Here is a 24,865-nt window from a genome sequence, read left to right as displayed (position 1 = left end):
TTAAACATCCTTTATTGAGTTGTCTTAATCTGTAGAACTGCATTGCCAGTGAAACATGCTGTTATAAACTGTTACATAAGCATGAAAACTGTTTTCAATGCATTACACTAAAACATTTCGCAGTAACGGGGTAAAGATTTTATTTTGCTGATTCAGGAGAAAATAGGAGAACCAAAATCCTGACATTTGGAGAAAGGAGAACCCCGATTTCTCCCTTCACAGCAAGGTGACACTGCCCAGAGCTCCTCTTTTTCCCACTCAGACAGGTCTCCTACAGGCTTGAGCGCAAGAAGAGGGATGGTGGAGGGGCCAGGAGAGCCGGCAGCCGCGGTGCTGTGCCGTGGCCCACGGCGAGCCGTGGTGCTGCCCACGCAGGGCTGGCTCTGTGTCACTCCCTGCAGCCAGAGCTCGGGAAAAACCCCCCTCAGTCACTGCTAGACGAGGAATTAGGAAGAAGGGCTGGGGCTGGCTCTAATGAACACTGTGACTTCTGTTCGGTCGGACCCACGGACTGGAGTAAAGAAGTTTAAGCCCCACAAAACCCACTCAGGAACTGACAGCAGCTGATTGACGCAGCAGTCAAAACCAGAGAGTGAGAAATAAGGGCTGATCCTGCATCAGACTTGCAAAGCCCCTGACTGGACAAAGCAAGCTGGTTTTGCTTAACAGCTTAGAGCCTACAAAAACACCAAAAATGAGGGCAGGACAGCAAAGACAGCAGAAGAGGGAGCATCCTGGCCCAGTAACATTGAGAAAACAGTGCAAGGACCTGAGAAACGGAGACTTTGGCTGCCCCGAAGCAGTGCATAACACCGATAAATCACACTGTGTGTGGCTTTGCTTTCTTGTCACCCATGTTCAGCAACCTCAGCCGTACCGTGCAGCCCGGGTGAGCGGTGGCACGGCTTGCCACCCTGCCTGCGCTGAAAAGTCTCGTTGTGAGGCAGAAAAAAAACCTCCCTTTCCTGTGGAGGGGGCCCTCACCCACTTGCTTTTTACGGGAAGGGATGGGGAGGCTGAAAGGGTCCCCTGGATGGCGTGGGGCCAGCACCCCCGGCGGGCAGCCCTGCTGCAAGGGAGGCACTGCAGCTTGCCTGGTCTCCGCTCGACCCGGCTGGTTTTACCCCACCCGTGCCAGTGAGCTGACTCGGTAAGCTGACTTTTTGGGGGAGAAAAGAGGGGTTGTTGCTCATGGGCAATGTTTCCAAATACCTCTGCCTTTTGCCCCTGTCACCCCACCACGCAGTAAAGCCACACAAGGAGGCAGCCAGCTGTGCTCCTGAGTAGTTTCGGTTTTGTCATCCGCTAAACAACAGGAGCAAAGTTGGCTGGCGTATAAGGAAACGAAAGGAAAAAAAGCACATTGCATTATTCGTTCTGGAGCTATCAAGAAACGAGCCCCTTTTTGTGTAAGAATTGGTTTCATTTCTCCTGATTCTTGTCATAGTGTGTAGGTGGAGCCTGTAAATAAAAAAGCACCAGCAGAAGTTGAGAAGTTACTGTTTCTCCTTGCTACAGGACACTACACAGGTAGGAGTTTCTCTTTTCCTTCTTCTAAAAATAGTCATGCAATTTTTGACTGTTAGCTTCATTCCTTTTAATAGTTGCATGTGAGAAGGCTCCATAAGTGTCTAAAGTAAATGTGCTCGAACAAGGTTGCCAGGAGTAGGATTTGTTGTTTTCTGGGATAGGGAAAAAGTCAAGACATTAGCATCATTTCTTCTTTAAAGGAAGATGACTGAGAGACGGCATTTAAATTGGAACACATTTTTTAAAGTATGTGCTGTGTGGGGGCAGTGTTCCACAACACAGTCCAGCCAGCAGTATTCATGTGTAGCATCATAAGCTTTGCACTGTTTCATTTTTTTCTGAGGAGACAGCTAGAATTAATAAACATATAACCCAGAGTCTGTGTAGTTTACCCAAATACCCTGAAGTCACAGGCTATGGCAGGCAGAAGTCCATGCACTCCTCTGGCTGGGCACAGAGCGAATGAATGCAAGAGCAGTGTGGGTTCAGCACCGCAGCTTTGGGTTTGATAGCGGATTACCCCTCGAGATGCAAAGGCAGCATCATTAGAGAAAAACAAGGCAACTCCTCTTCAGGACCATCAGCAGGTTGGTGCTTCATGCAGATGTGGTTGTGTAGTGGTTGGTGTGCTTCGTGTTGTGCCAGGGGAGGTTTTCAACACACAGGCAGGCAGGTAACTAAAGGTAAGGTTCAAGGAAACTAATATTATCCCAATGACAGAGGCAGGGGCAGGTCTGGTGAGGGCGGTGTTAAACTTTCAGTATCAGCACATCATCCAGGTGTTGTTTCACATGCGGATTCTGGCCAGTTTCAGAAAGGCACTTCAAAATTGCAGCTCTTCTTTTCCTCTCCTTTCTTTCTTTCATCAGATGTTGTCAAGGCTCAGTACACAAAGAAATCACTACGCCTGCACGGCAGAGTGAAGGGTTGCACCAACCTGTCTAATCTTTTTGAGGTCCAGGTGGAGAACAGCTGGGTAGCCCCAGAAATCCACGCATGCTGATTGACTCCGCTGCTTACTGTGGGTGTCTTTGTTAGGTTGTGTATCTGTGTGTGCACACTGTGGTCTGCACTGTAGACCTAGCTAAAAACCTTCTAGGTACATGGTAAGATATAGCCCTTGCACTAAAATTTTTAAAAGCTGTCACTTTTTTTGTCAGACTCCTTAAATCTCAGTTTCCCAGATGTCACAAGTTTATCTTGCAAGATCTTCCTTTTTTCTTTTTGTTTTGTTTTTTCCTGGTGGCCTCACTACACTACTTTTGCATTTCATCCTATTCATTATAAGGATGGCTAAAGCTTGCTGTATATATATATGTGTTTCTGAAGGGAACACATCCATGTTTAGGAGGCCGTGTGCTAAAACCAGTACATGAATAACTCTGAACACAGCCCAGTGAATATAAATAATAATGTAAAAGTGACAGAAAATTGTTCCTGGATAATATTTACATTAAAATAAAAACTTATAGGGAGTGTTCATTCCACTAAATTGAAAGGCAGGTAGAGAATGGGAGAGGCTATAAAAGGGATTACTGTTAGAAACATTATTATCAGTAAATTATTTCCTGTAGCAGTAGAAAATCACAAAAGAATCTGGTGGCCAGTGAACTGAGGAATGTATATTTGTTGCAGATAAAGCACTGGGTCTTCATTCAAGGAAGAAAAATCTTATAATTAATTAACAGAAAGAGAACAAAGTCCATACTAAAATATTAAAGAAAGGGGACATGTGGCAAAAGATGAGGGAACTGTAAAATAAATAACTATACAGAAATTAAAGTAGTTCAGTCATCTTTTATTGCTGATCAAAATTGAAAAGTTTCCCCATAGTAATTTATTTTTTATTTCAATAAAAGGAGACAGGAATACGTATTAAAAAAAAAGTATCGCTTTATTAAAAAGAAAGACTGAATAGCAAGTGTGGAATTATACTGGTTTTTTTCTACACTTGTTTTACACATTGAAAGTATAACTTACGTTGTGTCTGATCATCCTAGTTCAACATCTGCTCAAATTAGAAAACCTGTAAATTTAATTCAACCAAAAAATTAAAAGAACAGGAAGATATTTCAAGCAAAAATGTCTTTCTCCTAATCCATTTTCCCCAGTGTTTGAGTTAAACAGATCTTGGTTTGGGCAGCGGGAGGTTAAAAAAAACTAGCTTTGAAAAAATATTGTTGGGGTTTTTTTCATTAGGTCATTCTCTCTGGAAATACCTTTCCCTGGAAAACATCACATCAAAAGCCCCCAGTTTTTTCAGTCACCCATAGAAAATATGTCAACAAAACTTTTACATAAATAAAAGCTGAACAAGAAGATAAAAAAAGTCTCCTAGTTCTCCTTTCTCTAACATCCTGCCAAGCAAAGTCTGCTTTTTGGAGAGGGTTTTAAGCTATAGAGGGGGGACACTGAGATCCTGAGCTTCTAAAACAGGTGTAAGACTCTCCAGCCATGCCCAGCAGCTGCCTTACTGACTGAGCTTCTCTAAACACCTTTCAGCAAAATATGTCATTGAGGAAAACTGGCTTTTTGCAAAAACTGGAGTAGCATGCTTTCCCTCCCCAAAAATATGCTTGTTTACTCTGTGGCAACTTCTTTTTTTTGAAAACACAAAGAAAGCATAAGGGAAGTAGGGAGAAGTGTTTCAAGTCTACCCTCTGGAGAGCAATTCTAGAGATTTGAAAAGAGCTGTGGCACTTGGTATCTATTGAGGGTTTGAATCAGTAAATAAAAGTGGTGTTTGATTTTCTCTGCTATGGTCACTGTTGCAAGCTGGAGTCACTCTGTGCCCCATATTTGATTTCAGAATCTGTACAGAAGTGTGGTTGGACCAGACAGTAATCACTATTTAGTGAAGCACTTATGGACAAGCTACATGGTAGGCCAAAAAATCAGCAGACCATGGATTCTAACAGTGTAGTGTTCAAACAACCTTCTGAAACACCCAAACTTGCCATGAAGAAAGATGTTTTTGCACCACCTTCCTTACAATCATCTCTAGAAGCTTTTTCAGTACCTCTCCCGCCAGACTTAGAAAATGAAGATATTCTGATGTCGGAGAACACGACTGAGAGAAAGCCTGACTATGAGCAGAAGGAGTTGAAGAAACAGTACTACGGAGAACAGGACAAGGTAAGGCAGATATCAGAAGAGGGCATAGATCCTCCCCACTCTTACTCCTGTGTTTCACTTTGTGCCCCAAAATGTATTCCTTTGTCTCTTTGGGCAATCTGCAAGATCTGTTAGGTCTAAGCAGAGGAGTACCTTTGGGATCAAGGCCAAGCAGTCATTTGTGTACGTAGGAAGATAGGTGCCTGCAATTAATTTGCACACATAAAAAATGTAGGTGTAAAAAATAGGATGGCAGCAGCCTAGCAGCCAATTTAATGTGCAACGTCTATCTGTTTCATTGGTAACAATTAGCAAATGTTGAACAGAAATCCTAAAATCTGAGATATTTTTTACTTGAGGCTCTGCCACCTTCAACAGGAATACAAAGAAAGGTTAATAACGTGTTGAATATTTGACACTGAAAACAGATTGTTTTGAAGTCTGTGTCATAGTTAATGAAGTTCCTTGAGAATGGTTGGGATTTACTGGCTAGTAAACGTCGTAATGAAGATAGTGGGGAGGGGTTACCAAAAGGTTTTAAAATACCTGCCTCCAGTAATGTGTGCTTTCTCATCTTGAAAGAAAAATCTGCTCTGTTTGATTACATCTGATTGATAGACATATTTTCAGAAGTGGCTTTCTTAGACAAACGTGATGGTGGGAAAATTTAATTTTTCTTTTCAGATAATCAGGTATGAATGTGCCTGGCCCGTTAGGGCCTGTAAAATATTGGTGTTCTCAAAACTGCATTTCTAAATGCAGCAGTCAGACTGGAACACAGAGAAAGGAACAGGGAGAAGAGACCAAGCTGATCTTTATACACTTTAGCTGGGCATATTTAACAACAGCAGGGCTGGAAATTATTTGGTTTGATTCCATGAAAGCAAAGAGCCCATGTTAATACCTGGCACATGTATCAAAACCAAAAATGACAATAATCAGTCATTTAAAACAAATCACTCATATTCATCCCTTACCCTAGCCTAAAATGAGGCAAAGAAAGAAGAGCCATGATGATCTAAAAGATTTTAGTCACCTGTTAAGGACACTACAGCAGAATGCTTTTGGTGTCTGCGCACAGACTAAATCTTCAAACTTCAAAACAAAGATTTAATAAGCTGAACTAAATTCTCTTATTACTGGGACGAGTATTCATTTGCATACACATACTTCAGTACATCTGTAGATGAGTGGAAGAAAATGGCAGTTATTAAAAACCAAAATTAACAAAGCACACTTAGCAATGAGGTCTCCTTTTACTATTTACCTTCTCAGGATAGCTTACAAAATTTGGTAATTTTACTAAGGATGGTGATTGAGCCAACCTCAACTGATCTTGTCATATTTACAGAATACCTGTTTATAACATGGAGGTGCAAGGATGTACAGTGATATGAAGTACAGCTTCATGCCAGTACATAAGGTTTACTAGAGAATGATGAGCTGGAAAAGATGCCTAGAAGGCTGGGGGGGGTGGTTGTGGAAACAACTTGTTTTAAAATTATGGAAAATTCATTGTAAGTTTATCTCTAGCAGACAGAAGAACATAGCTTGTACAACCAATATGAGGAAAAGATCCGACCCTGCATTGATCTCATCGACAGCCTAAGAGCTCTTGGAATAGAAAAAGACCTGACTTTGCCCGCTATCGCAGTGATTGGAGACCAGAGCTCCGGGAAAAGTTCTGTCCTAGAAGCCCTGTCTGGTGTTGCTCTTCCTAGGGGCAATGGTAAGAATTCACCTTCTCAAGTTTTCACTTGAATTTCACTTTGGTCACTTTGATGAGATGGAAGGGATTTTTTGTTTGTTTGTTTGTTTGGTCTAGGATTGGATAACTCCATGACTGAGACTATATCTAAATTGTGAGACTCCAGGGGCCTTCTCAGCTCTGGTCTCCAGTAGGAGAAATGGATGTACAGGTGGGGTACTCAGGGTAACTCCAGCAAGGCACATGTTCTGGGTGATCAGGAGACCAGAAGTAAGAAGAGTATAGTGTAGTATACTTGTCCCAAACTACGGACAGACTGAAAGGTAGCATCAGCTGACTCTGTTCATTTCCCAGCAAAGAATAGTGCAGCAGAGTATTGGTTTCACATGGAAGACTAGTTTTGAAATTTGCTTTTGGGGTTGGTTTGTGTTTTTTTAACACAATTTTCTCACACATACCTTTTTTTGGCAAAAAAACATACAAAGATCTTTACTTTACAAACATGTGCCTTGGATGTTATTTAAGTCAGAGAAGATTGTTGGAAGGCTCACTTTCCAACTCTGTGCGTGTGTGTAAGCACACACATACAACTTCTGCAAGTTCTGTATGAGCTGACAATACTATCTAGTCTTTCAGGCTGGACTTGAGGAAAAGATTTTCATAGGGTGTAGGTGCACTGAAACAGGTCACCCAGAGAGGTACGAATCTCCATCCTTGGAGGTTTGCAAGACAAGACGTGGCTGGACAGAGCCACGGCTGATCTCATCTAGTGTCAGTGACAGTCCTGCTCTGGGCGGGAAGTCAGACCAGAGCCCTTTGGCAATGTCTCTTGGAACGCTTCTGTGTCTCCGTGTGAAGTATTAGGCAATGCTGTGTACGCCACGCAGTCCGTGGCTGTGTATCATGCATAACAACTGCTGAGAGAGTTGCCTCTGTCTTTGGAACTTCTGCAGGTATTGTTACTCGATGCCCCTTGGAACTTAAACTGAAAAGAATACCTGCCAGCCAGCCATGGAAAGGGAAAATTTGTTACCACAACATCAGCGTAGAGCTCCAGAATGCCTCTGAGGTGGAGAAAGCAATAAGACAAGGTGAGTTGTAACGTATTCCCCTCTGATTTGGCTTGCTCAATCTCCTCTGAATCCTTTCTCCCCTTTTCTTAGGCTGAGCAGCAGTCCCCAGACTAACACAGTGATTGTAGCCACGAGTAACACCAAGAGCTGAATTCAGAGCAGAAGGCGGCAGGGTAGCATAATATGACTCTCTCAAGAGAGTTGTATTACTACTTCAGTGGTGAAGGTGACCCATGATGTCCGACAAAAGCTCAGGCTGTGTCCTCAGCTGTATGCTGTCTGCCTGGTTTGGGGAGGTTGTCTGTCAAATTGTGAACATGCAGAGCCTTAAATGGTTCCTGTCATCAGTTCAAAAGCTCAGAGAATGCTTGAGGTGTCTGTGGCTGGAAATCTTATGATTTTGGAGAAAACTGCAAGAAGGCGGAGTGGAGGGTATAGAGAGATTCTGCCAGCTAGTGTGACTACAGACTCAATCATTGTGCTTCCCATGTCACAGCTTTACTTTTATGGTATTTCACGCTGTGTAAGGAAACATTTTTCTTACCCAAAGGGCAGTAAGCACTTGCCCTAAATGTGAAAGTTGAATTGTCCTTATTTCCTTGACTAGCACAGCTCTGCAACATTGTTATTTGTCCTAATGTTTTTTCATTAGCTTTTCAATGCATTATTTGGATATTTGCAATATATCCTTCCAAAACCAGCAAGGCAAGTATTATGAATTGATTAAGCTAATTACAGAGCTGAAAATGTCTCATGAGAATAAGTACGGGGTTTCCTTGCCTCTCTATGTTGTTCCTAGTTCAAGCATTATTGCCTTATAAGATCTGGGACAAATTACTTGATCTCTCAACCTCTCCATCAAAATGTGAAGAATATAGAATAAAATCTATTTATCTTTCAAGGCAGGAAAGGATTAATTAATGACTACAAACTGTCTTGAAGTTGAGGAAGCATTTCTACAACTGACCAGTATTTTATCTGATCACTTGCATTGTGGTTTATTTACATGTATTTTGACTGCATATGTGGGAGTTCATAAGTATATGCTGTGTAAAATATTACAGTTCACATTCTAAAAGGACTTCACGTATCCATGTAGTACATAAAAATTTCCTTAGATTTTTGCATAAATGGATTTACGTGCATGGCTGGATCTGAAAAAAGCCAAGCCTAAAGGAACCTTAGGTGGTAGTAGGCACTTTTCAAAGTCATTGTGTTCAACTTCTCTCTGGTGCATTGTTTGAAGCTTGTATTCATTGCCTTGCTCTTTTCTTCTTGCAGGCCAGGATGTTGTGGCTGGTACTACAGGTGCCATTAGTGGAGAACTAATTTCCCTAGAAATTTGGTCCCCAGATGTCCCAGATCTGACACTAATTGATCTTCCTGGAATTGCCAGGGTGGCTGTGGGGGATCAGCCAAAAGACATCGGGGAACAGGTAAAACTCAGTCTCATATGCCAACCCATGCACAGGGTCACTTCTGTAACCTACCTCCCATGCGAGCCTTTGCCGTAGGACACCGGAGTTGTTATGCTGGGCTTCTGAGCCAGCAATACAGCTACACTAACAAACAGGCCTATTTTTCAGGCGAGGAATTGCCGATAGGAAGAGTGACATCCAGGATCTCCTGTCTGTCCTGTCGTGCAGGAGGGAGCTGCCCACGCTAGCCGTGAAGGAGCTACCTCAGGTGCCTTGACACAGCCTCCCCATGGCAGCACGGAATAACGCGTCCGTATGGACCCCGAGCACTGGCTTGCCCTTGTGTCCCTTGGCTAGACCACAGTCTGGAAGATAGATACATCCCAAAATGAGTTGTCTCTTGTGGATGTATTTGGCAAAGGTGAATAGATCTGAGTTCTTGTAAGTTCTTCTGGAGCAAGGCAGCAAATTGGTCCTCTTACAGTTTCATCGCTCTGTGATCCCTTACTTACAGAGCACATCAGACTCAGACCTGTCCTGGTTTTTCTCATTCCTTAAGGGATCTCAGCAGACCCTTTTTGAAGTAAACAGAATATGCGTTAAAGTGGAGGGGATCTCTATTCTTCCTCTAGCTGCTTTTAGAAGAAATGTTGGGGAATGCAAATAAAACTCTAGTTGGACAAGGCCAGCCATGAGGGTGAAGTGCAGGAGCTGGGTGTATCGTTTCTCCTAAAATACCTTTATATAGGAACTTGGAATAAGAGTAGCCCAAACTAAACTAGATATATCAACAAAAATGAGACAAGATTGGATTGTCTGGGCTTTACTCTCTGGGAGAAGAGGAGTTTCATTTCACAATTAGATAGTAATCTTCCTATTGCATTCAGAAGAAAGCAGCAGATGTGACATGATCCACACATTTCCATCATCCCCAGCTGCCTGCATGCTTCAGAGATGGAGGCTATAGTGTTGTAGCATGTCAGAAATTGGGATGGATGGGAAGTAGAAAAGAGAGGCACCCTTACCAAAACTCAGGGGAAAAAAAAGAGTTAACTTACTTCAGTATAAGCACAATAGAACTGTGTTAACCTTTTGCAATACAAGATAAACTATGAGAAACTCTTTCAGTTTGGCATTGAAACAAAGAAACAACACCAACTAGATGTCAGGTGTGACTTTTTGGTTTTTTTCACACATACTCCACTGCAATATAAGCCAAAGACATTTGCTCTCCTTTCAGAGATACAAATTTGAGATTTATCAGCATAATCTAACTCACTTTCTTTCCATAAATGTGTACCTAGACATCAGAACTTGTTTTTCTTACATGTGATTATTTATGAAATGTCTTTAATATTTCTATAATGAAAGATTATATGCATGAGAGGTTAAACTTTACATAGCTTTTAGGAAAGGCGTAACAACAGTCTGGTCTCATTCATGCTAGATGTTTGGATTAATCTTGACATAGGAAAAGAGGCTGCATTCTTCTGCTGACCCATTTCCATGCCATCCTCTAGCATGTAATACTATCCTCAGTATACGTGATATTTAATGTCATCAGACAGTGGCTTGTATTGCAAGAAATGGTCACAGCCTACATGCAAGCATCTGATTTCATTGAACTTCATTACTGCTGTATTGCATTGCAGATCAAAATGCTACTTAAAAAAATTATTGGCTGCCAAGAGACACTCAATTTGGTAGTGGTGCCATGTAATGTGGATATTGCAACAACAGAAGCACTGAAAATGGCTCAAGAGGTGGACCCCAGTGGAGAAAGGACACTAGGTGAGGCAATTTTTAAGCTACAAGCTGAAGAGAAGTGCAAATCTTTTTTTCCATGAAGGTCTGATGTTCTGTATTCCACTCCAGTTCTGTGAAATTAGCTACTAGAAGAAGGAAAAAAAAAGCAAACAGCCTAAATAAACTATTTACAAAGCTTGAGATGATCCAGTAGCTCTAAGAATCCCTCAATTTTGGTCTTGCTGGCATTCATGTTATGAATAATTGGAAATTGAAAATCTCAGAGTTAATGGTGGGAAAGCTTTGCTGTTGCCTGTTAAAAAAGGTTTGCAAGGCAAAAGGCATGGTGGGAGGCCAACTGTAGAGCAAGTTTTACAGTTCGAAGCCCAGGAGCTGAGAGCTTTCTAGGAGAGACAAAAACAAAACAAAGAGAAGTTACTTTATAAAACACAGTACAGAAGGTTCCTGCACTGGTGGCGGGGTGTCCTACTGCACCTCTCCCACCTTTAACTTCTGCGCTCAACTAACTTTCTCTTTGGGGAACTTCACAGGGATCCTCACAAAACCTGACCTGGTGGACAGAGGAACCGAAGAGTCTATCGTTAACATAATACGAAACCTGGTCATCCCCCTCAAAAAAGGTTACATGATCGTGAAGTGTCGTGGGCAGCAGGACATCCACAACAAAGTGGCCTTGGCTGCTGCAATCCAGCAGGAGAGAAAATTCTTTGAGACTCATGAACATTTCAGGTACTTGTCACAGAAAGGACCTAAACAAAAACATATTGAAGTCACTTCAAAGCTTCCTGTTGACTTGCTGAGATTCAAATTAGGGTTTCAAACAGGTATTAATTAGACTCACTATTTCTCATTGCCCATGTAGTCTTGCATTCCAGTAAGCCAGAAGAATTTTACATGTCAAACTTTTAAAATGTATTTTGGATGCAAGATTGATATATATCTCTCCTTAACCCTGCGAGAAGTGCAGTGAGCTGCAGAAGTTCAGAATAGTCCCAAAGAATTCAAGTTAAGCATCTGAGCACGTCAAGTCAAGCACTGAAATATTTCTATTCACTGGAAAACACGGTGAAACTCAGCATGAGAAACGATACTGCCTGTGCTGTGGGCACAGATTTCCCCAGATGACTCAGCAGCAAATCAATCATAATATAGAGAACAGCAGGTGAAAAGGGTTTTGAATCAGTGAACTTCACACATGCAGAAATAATACAGCAGCACATTAATCTGCTGTTAGAATTTGCTATTTTCAGATTCTTCTCTGTTTCTCTTTGCTTAGCCAGTAGCAGTAGCTGTCAAACAACTCTTGCACAAAAGCCATGGTGCCCAGAGTCCTGGGCTGCTGCTGCATCTGTACTAGCACTCCCCAGAGGGCCCTTTCTTTACTCAATTTGTGTAGTAGAACTAGTGAAAACAGAGCAGAGCATCAGTGCTGCCTCCTTGCCCTGCACAAGCGGTCTATCCAAAACCACCTTTTCCTCATTTTTGCAGCATTCTTATGGAAGAAGGAAGGGCTACTATCCCTCATCTGGCAGAGAAGCTCACAAATGAACTGGTGAAACATATTATTGTGAGTAACAGAGGTGGCCATACTAAGTTGTTTGTATCGGTTACTACCTAAAAATAAGTTTAGCCCTTCAACCTTAGATTGCAATTGATTGCGTCTTTACATGCATAGGTGGTACTTAATTATCCTTCAATCTGGCAATCTGAGAACAAATTGACCTGAGAGTCAGAGGTAAAGAAACCCAGGCTCTGTCCTCAGATTTGCCTTTAAGCTGAAGATTGACAATAGGCAAATCATTTCATCTACTTGTGACCCTAACTAACTCCTGCCTTTTCAATGGCAGCCATGATATTTCTTTTTGTTTGTGAAGACTGTTGATCAGCTGAGTGACAAGTTACTGCTAAAAGCTTACTAAAACACAATAATTTCTATTTAAATGAAAATGTCTTAAAAATCTCAAGTACGATCTAATTTTTTTATGATATTACCATACTAATATAAGTATATTGGGGTCTTGATTTTATATACATATATCTGTAAGTAATATATCTTATTCCATTAAGTGAAAATGCTAAAATACAGGGAATGTCTAAAATCAGTCCTGAAGCAGAAAAAAATATGTAATTATGTAACCTCACATCAAATAAGCAACTAAACAGCCATGTTCGATCAGGTATTTATCAGGAATGGAGGGGTGTGGTGGGTTGACCCTGGTTGGATGCCAGGTGCCCACCAAAGCCGCTCTATCACCCCCCCCTCCTCAGCTGGGGGGGGAGAAAATATAACAAAAGGCTCGTGGGTCAAGATAAGGACAGTTAATACAGTGATAACAAAGGTCGCGCGTGCGAAAGCAAAGAAAAAAAAACAAATGATGTTATTCTCTACTTCCCATCAGCAGGCGATGTCTAGCCGCTTCTCGGGAAGCAGGGCTTCAGTACGCGTAGTGGTTGCTCCGGAAGACAAAATGCCCCCCCCTCTGTCTCCCTTTACTTAGCTTTTATATCTGAGCTGACATCATATGGTATGGAATATCTGTTTGGTTAGTTTAGGTCAGCTGTCCTGATTGTGTCCCCTCCCAAGATCTTGCCCTGCCCCAGCCTGCCATTGAGGGGAGGGCAAAAATGTTGGGGAGACAGCCTTGATGCTGTGCCAGCACTGCTCAGCAGTAGCCAAAACACTGGTGTGCTATCAACACCTTTCTAGCTACTGATGCAGGGCACAGTGCTATGAGGGCTGCTGTGGGGAGTATTAACTCCATCTCAGCCAGACCCAATACAAGGGGTCAGTACAATCCCCGCATCACCACCTCCCTGGCACAACCTGGGAGAACATAGTTTTTGGCTCACTGTAGGTGAAATGTTGCCCTAGTCTGCCGTTACTCTGCCCACCTCACAGTGAGGTCCAGCCTGATTTCGCAGGGAGATGCTAGCCCCCACCTTCTCTCAGTGAAGGCCTTATTTGCGCTTCCATGCTATCGCATGCGTAGGGTGCAAGGACAGCGAGCTCTTGGACTCCTAAGAGCAGCAAATGTCATGTGCAGGTGTAGGTCACTCTCAGAGGGATTTTGTTTTCCTTCCAAAACCAGACATGTTCAACCTACCTAAACGACCTTCTTTACTGTCTAACCCCCAGAAAACTTTGCCAGCAGTAGAGAACCAAATACGTGAGGCACTCCAAAAAACGTTACAAGATCTACAGAAGTACAGAAGAGGCACACCCAGAACAGAATCTGAGAAGCTGATTTTCCTCACAGATGTAAGTATCAATATTGGTTTGGTCACAGAGCAGAACTAGGAGGTAAGTGTGGGAGAAAAAGAAACTACCTAAAGTTAGCAAACCGTCAGCATGGACCACCAGTAAGCTTGTGGTATCTGTCACTGAAGTGTTTCGAGAGTAACACAGACAAACCTCTGGCAGGAATACATCATACCTGCAAAAATAATGGACCACAGGAGCTCGAGCCCCCTTCCAGCAATTTTTTTCCTGTGATTATGTGACAAGAGAAGTGAACAACTCAGTTGATTAGTCAAAATCAAGCATCTCAGAGAGGGAAAACTTACACTACTGCCTGCCTGACATTTTGAAAGGTTTCCATTGTTTACAGCACTTCTAAGATCAAATGCATTCCTGATATCAAAATATGGTTTGCAAGTCCACCTAAGTGTCTTGTCTTGGGGAGTTAATCCTTCCCTAAGTGAGCTTTTGGCAGGACGGCAGAGGTGCTCATGAAGGCTTATCAGCCTTCAAAGACTTCATACAGGTCTGGTCAATTAGAATTTAGTAAATGGTTCTGAGAGTCCACAGGAAAACAAAAGAAAAAAACAAACAAAAGAGTATCAAGTTTGTTCTCCTCTAGCTGTGCTGGTTTGGGGGGGAAAAAAAAAAAAAAGGAAAGAACAGGAGCTAAGAGCATAAAAGATGTAAGGAAGGGATGTTTTCAATGAACCATGTCCCTGCTTTAACATCAAATGACTGCAGATTTACTTAACATATGCAAGTTAGTCTGAAGAATTGAAACTTTACTACATTGCTTGCTTGTTCTTTAATTCATTGCAGTTGATCAAACACTTTAATCAAGACATCTCTCAGACAATGCGTGGAGAGGAACAGTTGTTTGGAAATGAAATCAGACTGTTTACAAAAATCCGCAAAGAGTTTCGCAAGTGGGAGTTGATTCTCCTACAGCGTTCTGCAAATGGTAAGCATAGAAAACCATCACTTGCAGCTGACGTGAGATTCCATTCCCTTGCTTTTAAATCAAGACACAGCATCATCAACAGGTTGTTTTCAAGAAAGTGAAAAACAAGAAGCTAGGAGCATTCATCTGTTGTAGTGTTAGGCAAGTTATGCTTTGGTCCTTGGGGACAAAGACCCAGCTTGTGTTAAATGCTGTCACTAGGGAGAGATCAGTGGATGTCTTTTCTCCCAGGAAAGAAATAAAATCAAGACTGTGGACCGTGGCACAGAATTGGTTGCTGATTCTCTGAACCATTCTTCTAAATAACAGCAATAAACCCAACACTAAATAATAGTAATAGTACTAGTAGTAGTAATTATTATTACTAATGTTTTGGAATTTTGGTCTTTTTTGTTCTACTTTAGCTCTGGTTTAAGGTGTGGAGAAAGCAATTCTGACCCTGAAATAACCACAACCTTGTAAAGAGTACCCCTTTCTGTGCATCACCCATCTTGCTAATTGCTTAACTGAACTCCGTTCTAAACTGAGGTGTAGGGTGATACACACAGACTGAACTCTGCTGTACACACAACAGCTTTTGCAGCATCTTTCTCACATCTTTCAGAGACCCCAGTATTTGCTTTTGCCCTGCAAGGCATCACATGGCTGCTGAACCACAGTGGGGAATCCTCCAGGCACTTTCAAGTTATCCCCATTGATTTAAACTAATACGTCCGACTTCACAATAGGATCAGGGCAGCAGCACACAGCAGCTCTTACAACAGCACAGCTCTTGCTGACAATACGCTACCCCAAAATCATGTGTACATATGCTCAGGTGAAGTATTTACATGTGCAGCAGAGTAAGTTCACTTACATAGCTTGGAAGCTAGTGGTAGCTTTAGCAAGCCCTTCCTCAGCAAAAAGCACTGTTATCAGCCACCATTAGGATTTCTGAAGGTACATCATTGCATGTCAGATTATTCTGTTTAACTTCTCCTTTCTTACGATGAATGAAAGTATTAAAAATAGCAGATACTTTAAGCCTTGAACTTTCTCTTGCAAAGCTGATGGATGTTCTTGTGGCCATGTTGCAGCTTTGTACTACCTTAACTGTACAGGTACGTCTTCAGACTCTGAGCCAGATACTCCACATCTACTTCTGCCCTTTTTTTTTTTTGTTATTATCCAACCATGGACTCATATATCTGAATGTTAGAACTGAATGCATTCATGTCTTGACTTCTACTTTCCACGTGTGGACTTGATCCATGATTCACAAATTTGACCCCAAAACAGGGCAATATCTAAACCTTTCAAAATACTTAGGAACACATATTTGCCTGAATATGTAAACCAATTCAAAGGGATCTACCTCATTTAAGATGGCAAATTCATATAATGTCAACGAAGAAATACTGACTGTGATAACTTAAATAAAAATAGCTAGTCAACAGTAGTTTCCCTGGAATAAGACTGTTTAGTGAGTTTGGGTTTTTGTTTTGTTCTGAGGTTTTTAAAACGCAGAACTGACTGGTAATGGCCACTTCTGTGAGGGTAGCAATTCCAAGAACCACCAGTATTTTTGAGCCCCATCATAATTTCTGGTTTCTTTCTGTTAGTTAGATTCTTGATCCAGTATGTGAGGTGGCTCATTCACTGAACAATAATGTGTGTTAGCTCAGTTCTGTAGTAATGGTATTGCTCGAAAGATCGTCTCAGTATCTCTTCTTCTCAAGACTATTTCAAAGAGGAGAAATAGACTTCCTTCTTAAATCTGAAATTTATAAATTGAGTGATTTAGTAGTAAAGCAATGTTATTTTAATATTACAGTTAAAAAAAATATACCCAGTAAAGTGTGGAAATATGAAGACGAGTATCGTGGACGGGAGTTCCCGGGCTTTACCAATTATAGGACATTTGAGGACATCATAAAAGAGCAAATCATAGAACTGGAGGAGCCAGCTGTTGTGATACTGAACAACGTGATTGGTATGTCTCACAGGCCACATGAGGCTGTTGCATGGGAGTTACTGGTGTGCCTGACACTTTTTTTCCCAGGATAAGATGATGTTCTCACTGCTGGAGCAAGAGCTCCAGCCAGGGTACTCCAGAGTGGGGAAGTGAATCTGATTCAACCTGGGGACTTGTTTCTTCTCTAGAGCCTCTAATCTCTACACGTGGTCTCCAGCATTTGTTAATACTTTTCCCAGTGGCTGGTGGAAGGGAGGAAAGTAACTATAATAAATAACATAGTAAAGAAATAGTATAGTAGAAGTACCTGGTGCCAATCAAGCTGCTTGGTATTCCCAAACCCTGGGAACGTCATTCACAAACCTGAACCGGGAACAGAGCTTCTTTGTCAATTCTTTGCATGATGTTGTATGTATTATACAGTGGCTCTTATGGCTGGGGGAAACGGTACATAGTTCATCCAGTAAAAAGCGCCTAAGGAAAAAGTACTTTATGATCCTCTCCCTCCTATGTTTGCCTTAGAAGGCAGCTAAAGCATCTGTGCCAGACTCAGTGCTCTGTACTATATAGGCTAGTCCCTCTTCCTGGGGAGGCCACTCAGATTGAGATGCAGATGTGCTTACATGGACAAGTCATGGCACATCTGGTCAGGCAAAGCTCAGAAACTGCTTTATCAAAGAAATCTCAGTGATATTCAATCTCTCAGGTGTTAAGTGGTTACAGGAGGTCTTTAATGGCTCACACTCTTTGACCTAGAAATCCAAATTCCTACTTGTTTTTATTGGTCATAAAGGCATAGTGCATCAGTACAGCTGCTCAGCTATTTCTGGATGGACACAGAAAATGGGTAATTTTCCCAAGTCTCATATTAACAGTTTAAAAACCTCACTTGTTTACCTGACTATTTTGTCTGTGTGTTCTTCCTTAGGAATGGTTGAAGAGAGATTTATGGAACTCACTAAAAGGCATTTTGCTAATTTTCACAATCTAAACAGAGCTGCTAAGGTGAGACACTACCTATAAACTGAGATAAAACAAGAGCAAGACAGAATAGTATTTGTAAATACAGCCATGCTTACAGTACCTACCCCATTGCATTACCCTCATGCATGCATGGAATTTCTTGCAGGTCTATGGCTTTTACAAATTAAGAGCGAGCTTGAAAATTATAGAATATTTATAATGGCATTAATGAAAGTGCTTCCTGCCTTTCGGTACAACTTTGACAAGACCTAAAACATATATTTCTCATTCATTCTGATCACATTCTTGACGCATACAACACAATACAAAGAAAACCTGATACGGCTGCCTTGAAGAGGCAAACATAATTTCAAATTTAAGTCCTGCAATGATTTATAAGCATGTGGGTAGCCTCAGAGGGCTAAAAAGTGCTTTTACCTCTCTGAAAAGCAAGCCAGGATATTAGCCAGTGCACAAATCTCATCTTTGATAAAAAGGAGCAGCAGCAAACAAGCCAAAAATCATTGAACTATGACAGAGTTAGAAGATGACTGTTCACAGTTTGGGGGATTGCATGTTTTGGGGTGGAGTTAAATGATATGGATCTCATTGAAGGCCTTTTCTCAGAAAGAGCTTTGAGGAAGAGATGAGAAGCAATGCTGGACAGCCAAGAAGCAGAGTGCCCTCACAGGGCACTGCTGGAAAAGGAAAGTCAAAGGCAAATGTCAGTGAAATAGATGGGTTTGCTATTTGACTTGCATGGCCAAACCCTATGGAGCTCCCAGGCCAACCAGAGAGCAAGGAAATAAGCTACTTCAGCCAAACACAGAAGTGTTTAGGGAGGGTCTTTAGGCATCTTTAGGGATGCTAGGAAGGCATTTTAAGGGAATTTGAGGATGACTGAGGTAACTTTGCTGCCCCCACAGACTTTTGGGTAGAAGTATCGAAAAGGCCAGAAAGCATCAGATTACTGCAATAAAAACACCAGACAGTGAGGGGTTAGACGGGGTTGGTTTGCTGACAACAGATCGGAAACTACAGTTTTTAAGAAGGGCAGGAGGAGCAATGAAGTTCACACTAGTGCCTGCTGTCAGTGCCTACTGCAAGAGGGAGACACAAACAAACTGCATGCAAAACTGAGGCTGCCGGCTGAACTCATGGCTGGCTGTTGCTGCTTGTTCCCATCAACCTTGTATTTTCCTTCAGGGTCCAAGCACCAAGTTTTGACTGATCCCACTCGTGTTTAAGGAGGGGAAAAAACTGCCATGCTTTCCTGCTGTTTCAAAACAGAGGAACCAGAGTCTAAAGCATTACTCCATGCTCCCAAGAGCCGGTCTGGGATTAGTGCTGCGCAAGTACTGTTGAACACTGTGCCCAACTTGCCGTTCCCTGGGGAGACTGCTGAGCACCGGCACCTTTAAAAAGGAAGTAGATGTCTGATAATTTGTTGTTCTTTTCTTTCCTAGACCAGAATTGAAGACATTAGAGAGCAACAAGCAGCGGAGGCTGAAAGACACATCCGGACCCAGTTTAAAATGGAGAGAATTGTATACTGCCAGGATGACCTTTACGTTAAGGATTTAAACTTTGTTAAGGCAGAAAACACTACCAAAGATGGCAATGGGAAAGAGCTGCAGTTTGGATTTGTTTCGAATCAAGAGCCCTCCTTTGTCCAGGAAATGGTTTCTCACACCAAGGCCTATTTCAATGTGAGTTTACAGACTATGACACAGCAGTTCTTCTGCACCCTCAACGTTATAGCATATACCCCTTGTCCAGACCTCGCTGTAGTCAGTATGAGTCTTTCATGCAATACTACTACTATGCAGGGAATAGTAGCCAGAAGGTATAAGTGTCTCATCCAGGTACACACACAGCTTTTGTACGAATTAATCAGAGCTTCTGACCAGTGACGAAAATGTGAGGGCAGAGCTGGTCTGATGGGCTGTGTCAGCACAGTCACTGGGGAGAAGTAGTTGCACGCTGTGGGATACGATGATTAGAAAAGCCTGCAGGTTGTTAAAATGACAGCTGGCTCCTAAACCACTTGTTAGCTACCCTCCAGCCCGGCATGGCTCCCTGCTGCTGCTGCCACCCCTCACTTGGGGAATGTGCCATTGACAAGTGAGTCCTCACCCTCTTCCAGCCTTTCGGGGAGAAGGGGGTGACTCCCTGCTGCCTACACAGCCCCACGCCAGTACAATGCTCTCTTGCTGGCTTTCCTATGGGGACAAGTGTCGGGGGAGGAAAGGACAGTCATTTACCAGCATAGAGGAGAGGATAGGATGGGGAAGAGCCTCTACCCTGTAATTAGAAGTTACTGGTATTCAGCTGATGGCAAGCCCCCCCCTCCAGCAAAGGAAGCAACAGTCCTAGGACTGCTTTCCCCATTGCAAGTTCATCTCATGGTTTTCAAATGACACTAGTTTCCACAAGCTTAACAGCATCATGTACAGCACTTTGGTGTTTGGTACAGCGTCTGAGAGCTCAGGTCAGCCTTAAGCCCCTCTGCATGTTCCTGCTGCTAGCAGAAAGTGGTGTCAGTGGATTGCAGTCAGATCTAAACTAATGCGGCAGGAAGACCAATAATAAAACATTAAGTTAAAATGGATTTGACTGTCTGTAGAGATCAGAGTGCGTATGCTATATTGCAGATAGCCCCATAGAAGTGAAGTCTCTGAAGACAAATGGGATGTTTTAACAAACATGATCACGTTTGTTGATCATGTTAAAGAAAGACAGCAAAGGGAACACGCACTCTCAGGATTTGCTTTTGATCTTTGTTTTGTAAAACTCCCTCAGAAAGCAACAAGTTCAGTATTAATAATGCAGTACAGTAGGTAGCAGCTCACCTTGAATTTCAATGGCAAGGTTTTGACAAATTCCTGCAATTAAATGTTCAGGCTGCTCAGGCTGATGGAGAGAAAACCATCAGCTTTCAGAGAACAAGAGACAAAGGCAAAACTGCATAAGCTCTTCCCTCCTGCCTCACAATACTCTCTGCTATAACACAAATTTCTTAGATGCTAGTTACACACTTTTTTAAATGCCCTAAGTGCCACTTTCAACAATAACCAATGCCAGGGCATCATATCTTCATGAGACTTATGCAAGGCCAAATACACTTTGAATGAGATGGAAGCTCTGAAGTGTCCATAGCCTTTGAAAATAGCATGCATGAATCTGTGTCACCTATGGCAGGACTGTCAAGATTCTGGGTAGTTTGGCTCCAGAAAAACACCCATATTTAAAGCACCTAGGCTCCCTCCTGCCATGGTCAGTAGTGCCTAGAGAATACGTAGGCTCAGTAAATGCTTTAGCTGACTCAGCCGAATTGCTATTGACTAGATCTCTGCAAACTAGAACAAAAACCTAAACATCTAGTCTTAGGTATTTTCCAGCTTGAGCTCAACCCCATCCTTGCACATGAAAGATTTGCAGCTACTAAGCTCCAGAGTTATCTAAAGCCAGAAACACCTTAGACTTCTCTGGAAACAGGCTGCCTAAACCCTATAGGACCTACAAATCAAATGCGCCTCTACCCGGTCTTCCCGCTGCCATTTTCAAGTCAGGTGCCACAAAAAGAAAGGAGGACGGCACCTCTCTCAATTGCAGCCAGGCACTCGGGCGTAAGTGCTCGCCTGGCATCAGGAGGGCTGGAGGCAGCTCCCTCCCAGCGTTGGAGAGGTTCTGAACCTCCTGTCGCCCAAGAGCACCAGCTAAGCCCCCAAGCCCTGTGGATGTCTCTGGGGAAAGGGCCCCACAGGCTCTCCTAGGTCAATCTGTTTCAATTTGCATAAATAACTAGACCAGACAGTTTGTCAGGTGAAGCAGAAAATTATCTCATTGACATATCAATAGATGTAATGCAGGCACAGTCTAGTCTCACTGTCGCTGAAGACGCTTTCCCTTAAGGCTAAAGCTTGCTCCAAAGCTGTCTTATATTTAAAAGGCCAACCACACCAGAAATACCATCTAAATACAGGAATTTGCCACCTTTGGGAAAAATCACTGTTTGATTTCCTATACCATAACACACTGGTAGTGTTCAGAGAAGACAGGTTTGACGCCAGAAATTGTTCACAAGTACTGTTCGTCAGGCATGTCCTCGTATAACTCGTACCAATGATAGCTGGCAGATCTAAGCAGGGAACAGCCTGCCTTGGGTTTAGTTTGCTGAGGGAAAAAAGCAACAGCTGACATTCCCGTAACTCTTAATTTTTAGGCACAAAAGATACTAATGGCAAACATTTTTTAGTTCCTAGAAGCACACACTTCTTGAACAGCAACTCAATACAACATTTTAAAAATGTGCTGTCACTTCTTACCAGATTACCTGTAGCCCCTTCCTTTTTTAGTTCCTTTTGGGAAACAAGTATTCTGCCTTTTTTCCCCCTTCCTGCAGGGAGCAAGTAAACGCCTCACCAATCAGATACCTCTGATCATCCTGTCTTCTGTCCTTCATGACTTCGGGGATCACTTGCAGACCACAATGTTGCATCTTTTGCAAGAAAAAGACAAGTTAAACCATCTCCTTCAGGAGGACAGTGAAGCTGCTAAACATAGGGAGTACCTCAGTCAAAGAGTTAATCGTCTCACCAAAGCCTGCCAGTACCTGAGAGACTTCACCTCACTGTAGATTTCTTCATTTTCCAGAAGTATTTTTCTACTCTTGTTTTCTAGCATTATTGAAGAACTTTCTAAAATCCCCTAAAAATATAATATCAGTACAGACCTTTAACACTCATTTCTAGTGCTCAGTTCTGCTTTATTTTCCATAACCAGTTATATGCAAACACCTACCTTTATGTAAAGTGCTCCACTGGGGGAGTTGTGATTAAATAAAAGTTATCCCGCTTCTAATCATTTGCTTCATGAACTCTGTATAATCATTGAAATAATTATTAAAAAGCTAGACCTCTGAGGGTTGTGTTTTGTTGTGTGTTTTTTTCTAAATGAGGATGAGGGCTTTCAGTTGTGTAACTTACAAAGTGCAGAAATCAAATTATCTAACTAACATTCCTAGATAAAGCTTACTGCACAACCCTAGTGACATCCCCCGCTTCCCTTTGTGGTTTTGCCTCACTGTGGTTGCTGCCTTTCCTGCCATCACCTGAAAGATGACTCTGCAAGGTGTCACCACTGTTAAGTCCCAGCCCAGTAGGCAGAGAGGGTGCACACGGTGGGCATGAAACAGTTCCAGCCTAGAGGGAAAAGAAAGTTAACTTCATCTGTAGCCTCTGTCTCTCCTTTTTAAGTTCTCTGATTTGTAGAGAAAGACTAAGAGGCTCTTTCTTTTGGATTCCTGGAGCATCACCTGAAATTTTGGGACCGATGGGCAATTCAATAGATAGCAGGATTTGGATGTCAAAAATGGATTAAACCACCCAGGATGTTAAACATTAGAAGGGTGTCTCAGCCTGTGGTTTGCTGCCTTTATCCCTCCCCTCCCCAGGGCAAGGAGACCTTTCCAAAAGCTCTTTCATTTCATGGAAGCCAGTGCAAAATATAATACTGCATGCTGTATTTATGACATCTTTCATACGAAGGATTTATTTTAATGGGCAAAGCTGTGCTTTGTGGAGCCAGAGTAATATCTGCATTCAGCTAAAAAACCCAAACGTGTTTGTACCAGTGTGCCATGTAGTAATTTCCAGGATGCTTACAAGAGAAGCCTTCTCTTCAGGCTAGAAACGATAGAAGGCGTTTGACCCTCTGACATGAAACTGCAGCAGCAGATAGCTGACTTCTGCGGCACAGCATTCACACCAGTACAGCATACAGCTTTCATAACCCTGTTTAGCACTTCAGCCGGTTTTCCACATTTCAGCATACCGGTTTGCTACTATTGACTTGTAGTGCTGCAGGTCAGAAGCCATAAAAAAGTCTGATACCATAACAACTTAATTTCTTTCATTTCTATTTTTAAAGTACTTTAAACTTGTTGACTACTTCATGGTATCCCCCAAGGCGCACTTGATACTCAGGTGCTATTGAAAACACCCTGTCTCATACCTAGAGAAGAGAGGCAGGTACACATTGCTTCAGGCAGCATGAGGTGTAATAACAAACTAGGGTGTGACACCCTCGACTCACTGCCTTTAGACTAAACTTCCTTATTTAATTCAGTTTCACAAGTCAGAGTGATTTCATCAGATGCAGCCACTAAAGACATCCAACATTCTTGGACATCCAGCTCTCTTTCACTGGGTTTGTTCAAGGACCTGAAATACTGGAATTAAAATAATCTCTTGGATCACCTTGTGTTGTTTCTCTTCTGCTTTGGGTTTGGTTTTGGTTTTGGTTTGTGGGGTTTTTTTAAATCAGATTCTCAAAGCACTTCAGACACTGAATGCAGCAACTGCTTCCAAAAATATCCAAGCAAACAGATATAAACCACTACTAAAAAAAACTATTTGTAAAAAAAAAAAATATTTATTTGATGCAGTGTTCACATGCAAGATAATTGCATTTCAGTACCAAAAGAGAAAACAAGACTAGTAGAGTCATTTCATTCAAGAGATTTATCCTTCTTAACAAAAGTGACTTGGTATGGCTTTTTGATCCTCTGTACTATGATTATAAATTATTTTCAAAATCCTAGTTGAGGTGGCACTGATATTAATTACGGTTTGCTAAAAACATACATGCAGATACATAAGGAGAGCGCTAAGGAATTAAAAGCCAAATTTAATAAATGAGGTAGTTCATCTGGTTACACAGAAACACAGATTTGTGTTTCTTTGTATAAAACGTCCAGCCTCTGTACGTGTGTCTGCAATCAGAGGTCTATCATTTGCAACACAGCCTTACTGAAAAACTTTGCCTTTTGCCTTTCACAGCAGGGAGAGTTCAAGAGCCGACCTTGATGTGCGCAGCCAGGGACCTCGCCATCGGACACTTAACTCACCCGCTTCCTGCGGCAGCTCCGGAGCATCCCTCTCCGTAGCCTACATCTAGAGTGATGGCACGTCTTACCCTTTTCGGGTTCAGAGCAGCTTAAGGCAGAACAGCACTTTTAATTACTTCAGACAGACTGGTCTCACTTCAATCAATCTGACTTGGATGACGGCTGTGTCAAGATCCTGAGGATTTTTAACTACCTGAATATACAGTATTTTTTTTTCTGTGCCTCT

At 42.2% G+C, this 24,865-nt stretch overlaps 1 protein-coding gene across 2 annotated transcripts; it reads left to right on the top strand.

Annotated features, from left to right (window-relative positions):
- The first annotated feature begins 1,387 nt into the window (after positions 1 to 1,387).
- On the top strand, positions 1,388 to 22,647 carry LOC142033614 (interferon-induced GTP-binding protein Mx-like). 2 transcript variants are annotated; one of them, XM_075033672.1, is made up of 14 exons: positions 1,388 to 1,530; positions 4,340 to 4,665; positions 6,181 to 6,373; positions 7,306 to 7,443; positions 8,707 to 8,861; positions 10,496 to 10,634; positions 11,141 to 11,339; positions 12,099 to 12,177; positions 13,747 to 13,869; positions 14,671 to 14,812; positions 16,626 to 16,784; positions 17,695 to 17,771; positions 19,196 to 19,438; positions 22,135 to 22,647. In XM_075033672.1, exons 2-14 carry the CDS (start codon positions 4,396 to 4,398, stop codon positions 22,366 to 22,368), a joined length of 2,151 nt encoding a protein of 716 aa, XP_074889773.1. In that variant the 5' UTR covers positions 1,388 to 1,530; positions 4,340 to 4,395; the 3' UTR covers positions 22,369 to 22,647. The 2 variants fall into 2 exon arrangements, with proteins under 2 accessions (XP_074889773.1, XP_074889772.1); XM_075033671.1 differs by having other exon boundaries at positions 6,178 to 6,373.
- The last annotated feature ends 2,218 nt before the right edge of the window (positions 22,648 to 24,865 follow it).

Source organism: Buteo buteo, chromosome 8 (genome assembly GCF_964188355.1).
Source record: "Buteo buteo chromosome 8, bButBut1.hap1.1, whole genome shotgun sequence".
Taxonomy (NCBI): domain Eukaryota; kingdom Metazoa; phylum Chordata; class Aves; order Accipitriformes; family Accipitridae; genus Buteo; species Buteo buteo.
Note: the sequence above shows the minus strand (reverse complement) of the source record. Positions and strands in the feature narration are given on the sequence as shown.

What these genes read in the sequence shown, in the direction of transcription:
- LOC142033614 (XM_075033671.1), top strand. Translation starts at nt 4,396, where the DNA reads ATGGACAAGCTACATGGTAGGCCAAAAAATCAGCAGACCATGGATTCT. An exon ending in TGCTCTTCCTAGGGGCAATG is followed by an intron (nt 6,374 to 7,305) that starts GTAAGAATTCAC and finishes GAACTTCTGCAG; the next exon opens with GTATTGTTACTCGATGCCCC. An exon ending in GGAGAAAGCAATAAGACAAG is followed by an intron (nt 7,444 to 8,706) that starts GTGAGTTGTAAC and finishes TTCTTCTTGCAG; the next exon opens with GCCAGGATGTTGTGGCTGGT.